The 11,718-nt window shown below is 33.7% G+C and overlaps 1 protein-coding gene and 1 long non-coding RNA gene across 4 annotated transcripts; one reads left to right on the forward strand and one right to left on the reverse strand.

Moving 5' to 3' along the window:
• Positions 1–2,705: 2,705 nt before the first annotated feature.
• Positions 2,706–4,430, reverse strand: LOC108826511 (uncharacterized). Of its 3 annotated transcripts, none has more exons than XR_001945467.2 (4): positions 3,846–4,430; positions 3,485–3,579; positions 3,320–3,379; positions 2,706–3,232 (listed from the first exon to the last, which is right to left on the reverse strand). It is a non-coding gene; the product is annotated as an uncharacterized LOC108826511 (long non-coding RNA). The 3 variants fall into 3 exon arrangements; XR_001945466.2 differs by having other exon boundaries at positions 3,316–3,379; XR_001945465.2 differs by having other exon boundaries at positions 2,706–3,379.
• A 3,451-nt stretch (positions 4,431–7,881) lies between these two features.
• Positions 7,882–10,345, forward strand: LOC108823437 (L-type lectin-domain containing receptor kinase VII.1). The gene has a single exon (XM_018596638.2). The coding sequence runs from the start codon at positions 8,077–8,079 to the stop codon at positions 10,141–10,143; it is 2,067 nt and encodes a 688-aa protein (XP_018452140.2). The 5' UTR covers positions 7,882–8,076; the 3' UTR covers positions 10,144–10,345.
• Positions 10,346–11,718: the final 1,373 nt, after the last annotated feature.

Consider the following 11,718-nt stretch of genomic DNA (forward strand, 5'->3'; position numbering starts at 1 on the left):
GGTCGGGTCGGATCCAAGACCCGCGGGTCCTCTACAACAAGACCCGATAGGGTAATTTGATCGGGTCGGTTCCTACCCGGACCGGGTTTTTTCGGGTCGGTTTCGGGTCGGATCTTCGGGTCCGGGTAAAATGCCCAGGCCTAGTTCTCATTTTTCACTAGTTTAAAGATAGATCTATAAAATTTAAATATGTATTTTTGTGTTTTTTATATGTTAGATTATTAAAAGTTTTAAATTCAACATAATATGACTTTTTTATTTATTATTTAATCATAGAAAATTATTTTTTAAGTTTTTGTCTGTTTTGATGTTATTTGAACGTTTTTGAATTTGCAGTTTTTTTTTTCAAATTTGAGTCAGACTTTAGAAGATTTCTCGGAAGATTTACTGGGAAGTCTTCTAAATATTATGAAGTCTTCCGAAGTTAAAGCAAAGTCTTTCGAAGTCTTCTGAAGTCTTTCAAAATCTTCTGAAGTCTTCTGAAATCTTACGAAGTCTTCTGAATTTTTTTGTCACTTAAGTGGAGTTCAAACTTATCTATGTCGAGGAATGTAAACTTAGATTTTTATGTCTTTTGTAAACGGTATTTTGTATGTTGTTATGTTGACTCGACTTGGTATTAGGCCGGGCCCAGTCTTAAATTATTCAATGTATGAATATTTCTTTGAATCAATAAGGTAATTATTTTATATGCGCATCATAAGTATTCTAATAATTGACTAGTCCGGTCTGGTACAACGTTAGGTCTTGGTACGGGTTGAAAAGTCTTAGGCATCAATCTAACATAAACCTTTAACTTTTGGTACGGGTTGCAAAGCCTTGTGCATAGATTTAGCGGGACCAGTTAGTGGATGAACTGGTCTAAATTGCGGAGTAAGTTTCGCAACTCCGACTGAATCGTCCATGGCCTGTCACGTAGCGCTGCCGGACCATGGTGCTGAGTTAGACGGTCAATTATGTTCTTGTTTGATTGTTAGGTGGCTGATTGACCTTTCATCTCCAATCCTTGGTGTTGGTCGGCTCGTCGATCATGTTTTTGTTTGATTGTTGGCCGATGAATCGACATATGTCTAGGACGGTCTGGAAGTGTTACAGACGGTGTTAACAATATTATGCATGATATTCCAAAAAATGCTTTTGTTACTCAGATTAACATCACTCGTCATTCATCATCCAGTACATATTAGTATTACTAGATTCAAACTCCGCGCTATGCGCGGATAAGTGTTGAAATTGTTTAGTTTAAGATCATAAGTTTTGGGTTTTGTCTGGGTTTGACGTATTCTATTTTACACAATTATTTGAAATCTGGTAGATATTAAGTGCATGTAAAAAAATGAAAGGGTTGCTTATAATAACTTAAATATTGTAAGAAGGAATTAAAGTATTCTGGAGAATAGAGTCTGTGATGTTGTCCATCATAAAGAAATAACCTGAGTCTGTGATGTTGTCCATCATATTGTCTACAGTTATTGCTTACGTGTTTGCCTTTGCTAACTCTTTCATATTATTTGTAATATCTATCCGGTCTGACCAATTGTTGAAATATTGGAGATCTTACTTCCTCAAGTTAGTTATAGCGGTGACTGTGTTCATGTAGCTTATTAGATATGGCTCTTAAACTTATGGGTATATTTTTTACTGGGTGTGTAAAATCTCATCTATTTTTAAATAGGGACTGAAGTAATATATTTAAACATATGACGAAAAATTAATTATTAATTTTAATTTTTTATGATGAAACCAGAAATTAGTGGTTTTCATTTTTCTTATAGACTTCTAAGATTTATTAGGTAGTTGTAAGTTGGAATCACATTTTCTAAAAATGAAATCATAAGCACCAGACACCGATACTTTAGTTAAGTAGAATAACATATACACTCTAATAATCTGTTAATCGTTTATTTGACGAATAAAGTAAAGGATGTCAATTATCTTTAGAGTAATTATGACACTACCACAAACTAAAATTTTTGTTTTGCAAGTTTTGGTTTATTTCTTTTCTTCTTATATATTGAAGATATCTCGACTTTACTTTAACAATTTGCTTTTCTATATCATCCATCATGGGATTATTAAATTAGAAAATACTAACTTACTAAATTTAATCAAAGCGAAAAAAAATATATGACGGGTTCAAATGTGATAAACTCGCCAAAATGATATATAGACGACAACATTGAGTTATCAGTCCCAAATATTAGTTGGTATTGGAAGGCAGATCAACTGTGACATCAGATTCGGCACACTCTTCCTGGAGTGTCAAGAATGGGGTGATTCCACCACAAACATCAACAGTGTAAGTGTCTAACCTGCATACAAACAAAACCAAGCTCTAAATCCATATTCAACCAAGAATACATAGAAGTGCATATCAAACACAGAAAGATAGCTGAATATATAAATTTTGAGATTCAGCCTACCTTTCTATGACCTTAAATGAACTTGACATTAGCATTATGCTTTATGTTCTTAGAGATACCCGTCAGTGCTGCAGCTCAGCGTTCTTGTTGGCAATCAATGTGCCTGACCATGAGAAAGGTCAGCTTCATATGGCCAACCAAATCCAGAAACATCTTCAAACTCGTGAGTGTATTTGGATGCATACAAAAGTAACTTCGTGGAACACTTCCACTGAGTACTCATATGTGGATTAACTAATATGAGTTCACTCATTCATTTAAGTCTTAACACAGAACATAGTATGACAATTTGCTAGCAGATGTATCAAAGCAATCAAAAAGGAAGAACTTTAAAAAACTTATGTTCCTCCGACATTGTTGGTGTGCTATGCAGCAGCTCATACACATTTATAAATGGACTAACAAACCAGTGATCCTGATGAAAAACATGAAGACTATAGTTAGACAACTAAGCCCTCAAAAAGATAATTGGTGATGTTCTTACTTCTCAATAGAAAAGAAATAGATGAATAAAAATATCCGGAGCTTTCAGATCCTCGCTCCCCTCTCTTGCCTATCCGGTAACTTGCACTTTGAAGATGGGGATGGGACTCTGATTTCCTCTATGGTGGAATCTAATCGCCCAGTGATATTTTTAATCTCCTTTAACACTCAGCTTACTCCTTGATCGATCTGATATGTCTTGGTCAAGACAGTGTTCTTGAAGTAAGGGTTCTGAACAAAGAAAAACTCAAGCTTGAACCCTTTTGGCTCTTCAACCCTGTTCTAGTTGATATCGTTAAGGTACTTGAGACCACCACCTCAGTTACCTAGAATTATGGGAAACAAAAACATGAATATTAAGAGAACTACTTTTCTTTAAAAAAACAAACAAAAGAAGAGTATCCCTCACAAACTTTCTCAGTTGTAATTTCATTGTTCTTCAGTTCAATAAACCAAAGGCCAGTAGTCTTTCGCTGCAGAAGAAAAAACAGATGTTCATAACAGTTAAAACATGATTTCGCCATCATCTGGAAGCTAAAAACATAACCAAAAATTAGTGTAAGTGATTTATAACACACCTTCAACAGCTTTATCTTCTCCCTATTATTTTTTTTTTACTTCTTCAGGTGCACCTTTCAACTTTAACCACACTGGTCCCAATCTCATATCGTTGCTTTTAATGACGTTGAAAAAGTAGAAACCCCCAATATTAGTCATAATCATATAAGAGAGAGGTCTTATTGCATCATTCTTAAATCATATTCTAACTATACGTTGGGAAACCAGAGAACCATCAATATAACTTATAATCATGGATGATACGAAACGAAGTTAAAAACACATGAAACTATTGATCTAAGTAAGTAGCAACAAATATAACTTTTATAAGCTTATGTATCATGAGATCAGTGATCACAGAATCAAAGATCTTTTCTCTACCTTGGTATACAAAGACTGATAAAACTTTTTGATTCTTAGCTTCTAAAGCTGCCCTCTCCCAGACTTTTGATTCTTACCATCACTTTCTCATGGAACTCTGTCCTCTCTCCTCTCAAGGACAGCTCGGTTCTGTTTCTTGAACAAAACAGAACTTGACATCTCTAAAGAATACGACTTGAGCAGTTTTTGCGGAGGGGACACCGGTTCCACCCCGACGTTTGATAGGCACATCGAAACACACAACGGACTTGCCGTTTGGTTTCTCCGCAACAGGAAAGACAGAGACAGAGTTGGCTGAAGAGACACCGGATTCGACAGTAGGTTTGATCGGGCCGGCGGAAGCTGCTTTCTTCGACATAAGGTCGCCGGAAACAGGGCTTTTGTTGTCGGGATTCATGGTCTGGTTTTTTTTTTCGAGGATGGAAAGGGAGATTAAGAAGTTGTGAAAAATCAGAGTGGTATAAATAAACTTTGAGGGAGAAAGGCGAAAAGAATCCATAGATTAGAGCTCGGAAGGATTGATTGCAGAGTGATGGAGTCGTGTGTCGTTTGATCGTCTCTCGGTTACAAAAGCGTAAACGACGAAAAAGGAGGAGTTGATTCAACCACCAAAAAGGCTTGTTTTCGAATGGGCTTTTGGGCCAAATAAAGATATATCACGGATCCATTAATAGCGCGAATGACATGGCAAAAAACCAGCTTCCTATTGGCTGATTTAATCTGCCTACGTGGACAGCTTCTCTGTTGATTATATTCACCTTTTAGTATAGTATAGATTTATATATTTACCAGTATATAATTGACCCTATACGATATAAATATCTTTTTAGCATGTCATCTTTTCTTTTTCAACATTTCTTGATGTATTCTGTACAACTGTATTTTCTTTAGTACAGCTGTATTTTATAAAGAATCATATTTGTGGATGTAGTTTTTTATATACACAAAGATTAGCAGATTTTATTATTCTAATTTAAACCAAATACGATATTAATAGTTTTCTGTCTCAAGGCAAATACGCGTTGACCAAGAACATTCTGGATGCGTCATAAATTCATAACTCCTTAAACGCCGGATTTCTCCTCTTTTCCCCGCACTTTACCTATGTGAACACTGAACAAACCATTTTTTTTTTTTTTTAACAACAAGAGACTGAACAAACCATTTAACACCCATATTATCTTCTTTTAGTTCACAAAAAGATTTTTAGTCTTTTGACCCTTTCGTTTTCATATCTAATGCAGCTGCATTATACCAAGGGCGGGCCCTAAAATCATTGGATTTATATACAATAATTATTACTCTCTCTCCATTTCATTTTATTTATATCTTTTAAGTTTATGCACACAAATTTTAAAAATATTTAATTTTATAGTATATTATTTATATAAAACATCATTACTAATACATATAACCACATTCAACCAATAGAAAAATAACATATAAATTAATAAATTTTATACTAAGCTCATAAAAAAATATTTATTTTGAACGAAAATTTTACTTTAAAACGATCCACAACGACGAGTAAATTGAAATGGAAAAATACTGTTTTGAAGATCCTAGGCCAAGATTTTATCTTGATGTGTTAAAGACCATCCTGATTACAATACAATAAATTTTGTAGCTTTGGATTAAATCTTAAACTTTCAAATCTAAACCATTCACTAAAACTGCTGGTAAAAGTGGTTAGTGTAAAAATGAAAAGTGGTACTATGAAAATGATATTTTAGGCAATTTCCCTAATATTTTTCAATTTAGAATTTTATATCACATTATTTAAAATATGCTATCACTGAAAATTTAAAACAAATAAATTAAATTATTGCATGTGAACTATAAATAAAATGTTATACAGTATTAAACAATTAGTAATATGATAAATATTATCAATTAATTATGTCTGTAGAGATAACATGATCATCCGTACGGTTGTGCGGGTCAAAATCTAGTTGGTATTTTGCATTAGGGCTGAGATTTATTATCCAGGATCCGATCCGAGATACAATCTGGATCCGCTCCGAAAGTAGGATATCCAGATGCCCGGATCCAGATCCGAATAGTAAAACATCAAAGACGGATCTGGATATCTTAATTTTAGGTCTGGATATCTGAATCCAATTTTTTAAAAGATATTAAATTAAAAAAATTATTAATAATTATAGTGATATATTAATATTTATACGTAAAACTAGTTTTATAATATATTTTTATTTTTTATAATCTTCTTTATATATATTTTTGGAATTTTGTATAAATGTTTAATTAATATACTATTTTAAAAAATTTAGTATTTAAAAACGATTTTTTAAAATTATTATTATTTTTAGTAGATCCATATACTCGCGGATAATACAATATTAAGGCGGATATCCAAAACCCGGATATTCTGAAGGCACGAATCTAAATCCAAATATTAATATCACGAATCTGAATCCGGGTCCACATATCTGGTCCGTCCCATAAAATTTAATTCTTGATAGAGAAATCTAGAGTTCTCCCCCCCCCCCCCCCCATCCCCTCTTCCCCCCTTCCCCCCTCTCTTCCTCCTCTTCTCCAGAAAAGAAAAGAAGAAGAAATTAGAATATCATTTCATCAGAATCTCAACTAGTTTCTCAAAATAGAATACATGAGAAAAGAGTTTGGGAAAAGAGAGAGAGAAATGGTGAGAAACTGTTTTCATATGAAAAAACTTTTTAAAAACTCCACAGAGTATTTTAATCCCATTGACTTAGCTTTCTACTTTTAAAATTTAATAATAAAAATAAATAAAATATATACTGATATAATGAAGTTCTTGCAAAAGTCTTCTCTTGGTATTAAATCACTAATGCAGTAATATATAACAACTAGGTATTTTTCTGCACCATGTGCAGTAAGGAATTTTTTAAATCTAGCTTATATTTAAAAATAAATTTTATTAAATATTATAGATTTTACTATTTTCTTACTAATATTTAATATATATTAAATCAATTTGTATAAAACTAATAAGATGATATAAAATTATATAATTATAAAAAATTAGCTTAAACAATTTTTATAAAAAAATTGATATATAAGAAACTAATAATCTTATGATTAGATATTTAATTTTTTTAAGAATTGTAGAAATTTTTGAAAGTTTTAGTAATACAAATTGTATAATTATAAAAATTAAAAATATTTCGAATTTTAAATGTTATATATGTTCTCAAATCTAACTTATATTTAAAAATAAATTTTATTAAATTTTATAGATTTTACTATTTTCTTACTAATATTTAATATATATTTGATATATATTAAATCAATTTGTATAAAACTAATAAAATGATATAAAATTGTATAATTATAAAAAATTTAGCCTAAACAATATTTATAAAATTTGTTGATATATAAGAAACTAATAGTCTTACGATTAGATATTTAAATTTTTTTAAAATCGTAGAATTTTTTGAAAGTTTTAGTAATACAAATTGTATAATTATACAAAAATAATAATATTCCAAAATTTGAAATGTTACATATGAATATATTTATTTTATAGATGATGTATAAGCTATTACCATATTTTTAGAAAGTTTACCAAAAAAAATATATCAATATTATATGTAATATATGAATTATTACTATATTCTAATACGTTTGCCAAAAATATAATTTAACATTAAATGAATTTATCCATGTCATATATTTTTTTTTGTAAAACTGATTGTAGAAAAGATATGTGGCAAAATCACTTTGCACAAAATCCAAACTTCAATAATTGTATCATGTACAAAGTACAAACTATAGAACTAAAAATAATAAAATATGAAATTATAGGCTGTCATAAACTTCTAGATCCAAAACCACTTCCATATAATCAAATAATTACATTATCTTTGTCTAAACGTCTCCTTCTCAATTCGGCTATTGTAGTTGAGCTTAGGACATTTCTTATCTTTTTGTTCAAAGAGGAAATTTGCAAAAGTCTTCACTTCGTAATAAATTACTCATATATAACACTTTCAGACCAAGAGTACAACAAAGTACAAGAAACTTAATCCCCAAAAATAAGTCAAAAACTTTGACGAAACAAAACAGTAACGGTGAATAAAAAAAATAGTAAGTATGAAAAATCAAACCTTTCATGTAAAGGGTCCAACTTTCCCTTTCAACAACTGTCGTACTAATATTTGCTCAAAAGCCATTATCAATCCCCAAGTATGACACTTAACCTCACGCGTAGCTTCTTCCCTCCTCCGCCATGAAAGCTCCTCTCTTTCTCCCCACCCTTCTTCTCCTCACCTCTCTTCTAAACCCAATCTCAGCCGTCGATTTCATCTTCAACGGCTTCTTCGATGACTCCCCCTCGCCTCTCTCTCTCTTCGGAAACGCGACCATCGAATCCAAAGTCCTCACCTTAACCAACCAAACATCATTCTCAACAGGTCGTGCTCTGTACAACACCACCGTCCGTACAAAAGACCCAGCAACCTCCTCCGTTCTACCTTTCTCCACTTCCTTCATCTTCGCCATGGCTCCTTCCAAGAACGCCGTCCTCTCCGGCCACGGCCTCGTCTTCCTCTTCGCGCCCTCCACGGGAATCAACGGAACTAGCTCCGCTCAGCACTTGGGTCTCTTCAACTTGACCAACAACGGCGACCCGACCAACCACGTCTTCGGCGTTGAGTTCGATGTCTTCTCTAACCAAGAGTTTAAAGACATCGACGCTAACCATGTCGGAATCGATTTAAACTCGCTCGAATCTGTCTTTTCCAACACGTCTGGGTTCTGGTCGGAAGACGAGAGTCCCGTGTTTAACCCCTTGAAGCTTAACAACGGAAGAAACTATCAGGTCTGGATTGATTACAGAGACTCCATAGTCAACGTTACTATACAGCTCGCTGGCAAGATCCGACCTAAGACTCCCTTGCTTAGCAAGCCACTGAACCTCTCTGGAGTTATGGAAGATGAGATGTTTGTCGGGTTCACAGCGGCTACGGGGAGATTGGTTCAGAGTCATATAGTGTTAGCTTGGAGTTTCAGTAACACTAACTTCTCTTTGAGTGATGGTTTGATCACAACCGGTTTGCCTTCGTTTGTTATACCTAAAGACTCGATCCTCAAGAAGACGTGGTTTGTTTCCGTCTTGGCACTGATCTGTTTCTTGGTTGTCGCCTCGGTGGGTCTTGTCTCGTTTGTTGTGGTGAGAAAGAGGATGGAGAGAGCGAGGAAGAGAGCGTTGATGGAGGATTGGGAGATGGAGTATTGGCCTCACAGGATCTCGTACGAGGAGATTGAGTCGGGGACCAAAGGGTTTGATGAGAAGAATGTGATTGGGATCGGTGGGAACGGGAAAGTGTATAAAGGGTTGTTGCAAGGAGGAGCTGTGGAAGTTGCGGTGAAGCGGATCTCGCAGGAGAGTAGCGACGGGATGAGAGAGTTTGTAGCCGAGATCTCGAGTCTTGGTCGGTTGAAACACAGGAACTTGGTTTCTTTGAGAGGTTGGTGTAAGAAGGAGGTTGGTAGCTTCATGTTGGTGTATGATTACATGGAGAATGGAAGTTTAGACCGGTGGATCTTCGAGGAAGATGATGAGAGGAGACATGTGCTTAGCTGTGAAGAGAGGATACAGATTTTGAAAGGTGTGGCTTCAGGGATATTGTATTTACATGAAGGATGGGACTCTAAGGTGTTACATAGAGATATTAAAGCTAGTAACGTGTTGCTTGACAGAGACATGATCCCTAGGCTGAGTGATTTCGGGTTAGCTAGGGTACATGGACATGAGCAAGCTATTAGGACAACGAGGGTGGTTGGTACAGCTGGTTATTTAGCTCCTGAGGTGGTTAAGACAGGGCGTGCTTCGACACAAACCGATGTTTTTGCGTACGGTGTGCTGGTTCTTGAAGTGATGTGTGGGAGGAGACCTATTGAAGAAGGGAAGAAACCGTTGATGGATTGGGTTTGGGGTTTGTTAGAGAAAGGTGAGATTCTGAGAGGACTTGATCCTAGGATGGTGAGGACACAGGACACTAGTGAGGCAGAGAGAGTTATGCAGCTTGGTTTGCTTTGTGCACATCCTGATCCGGGGAAGAGACCGTCTATGAGACAAGTGGTTCAAGTGTTTGAAGGCGAGAAGGCTGAGGTCTTTGGGGCTGAAAGTAGTGAAGATGTTGAGTCATGGATGGTGATGAAGTTTGGGTCTTGGCGAAGTTCGAGAGAGTTTTCGTATGGAAGCTCGTCGCATCCGACCATAGAGCAGCTCAGACTTCAGTCTCTGTCTGTGTCTCTTTCGTCTTGGAATAGCTCTATTTTAGATGGGCGGTGATGATAATATACAAAGATGGCTTGAGAGACTTCAAGAATGTAGTTATTTTGGAAGATAACTTGGGTTCTTGTTGTGTACATACAAGGTTTTGTAAAGGCGTTACATTTATACATGTATTGTTGTTGTTAGTGTTTTTGTTTTCTTTTTGGATTTTTTTCCAACTTTTTGTATTGTAAAATAAATAAAATAATAATTTGTGTCAGTGTTCAAAAAACAAAAACAAAAAATTTGTGCCAAAAAACAAAAGAAAAAAGAAAAAAAAAGTTAGATACTTTGAGTTAAGTTTCATAAAAAAAACAAAAAAACAAAAAAAAAAACAAAAGAGATTCATTTTTTTACCGCAAATAAAGATTCAAAGAATGCTAATTTAGAAATAAGCACAAGCCAACTCTAAATAAGATCAAATTACTAAAACATATATGCTACATATTGCAATAAAATTAGTTATCCATATCCAACTGCGATTAAATTATCCGGCTAAATCATTAAAGGAGTGATGTTTGTTTTCTAGACTTAGGAACTTTGGGTCAGTTTTCCTTGAATCTGCTCAGTTTGATATACACAAAAGACTCCAAATCCACTTACTAACTAAAATTCTCCTTTCTCTTTCTACTTTTTCTTCAAATTTATTTTACTTTATCAAATTTGTAAAAATTAAGAACAAAAAATTTACAAAAGTTAGGCAAACTAAAATTTTAATAAATTAACATTATTTATTTAATTTTAAAAGAGGTAATAAATAATTTATATTCATAATTTTATTGTATTCAAAATATACATTTATCTTTTAAATATATTAAGATATTCATTTCTAAAAGTAAATTTGAAGTGATATCAAGTTTGTGGTAAAATTAGAATTTTTAATAATACTTTAAACATAAAATTAATTTAAAATATGTGAAATCTTCTTATTATAAATAATATATTTGTGGTTTATGGATAATCCGTAAATTTAGACGGATGGATTTTGGATTGAACATTTTGGAAATTATGTGGATTTGTTTTTTATTTTATTTATTTTTGAAAAGTCAATAGAGGAGCTGGAAGCTGGTTATATAGAACGATTTTGACCCGTTTCTTGGACCTATGAGTCTATGATTAATGTGAATCGTATCCAAATACAAATTTAAAAATGAGTATCTTTGATCAAAAAAAAAAAGAGAGTATCATTTGAAAGCCTTTAAATTAAGATTCTTTAATTACTAACTAATGTGTATGGATGCCAGATAGCTAGACAAAAATAAATGTTTTTTTTCTTCTTTGGGAAGAGCATAAAGTTGGTGCCCAAAAAAAAAGGGAAGATTACAGTTCTGGTCTTGACATCTTATAATGTTTTAAAAGACTCGTATACAAAAAATGACAAATTGAACGACAACAAGATTCGATGGCTGCCTAAAAGTTTCGCTTTTTTAGGGATCAAAATCCAACAAAGAACGTGCTATTTACCAAACGCTTTCTTATTCGACTGTGATTATTCCAAACGCTATTCCCCCGTGAGTTTATCAAGTGTTTTGCTCATTACGTTCTTAACTTTCTTTTAATCTAAAAGACACCAACGCGAAAGTGGCATCACTT

The sequence above is a fragment of the Raphanus sativus genome, chromosome 9, assembly GCF_000801105.2.
Source record: "Raphanus sativus cultivar WK10039 chromosome 9, ASM80110v3, whole genome shotgun sequence".
NCBI classification, from domain to species: domain Eukaryota; kingdom Viridiplantae; phylum Streptophyta; class Magnoliopsida; order Brassicales; family Brassicaceae; genus Raphanus; species Raphanus sativus.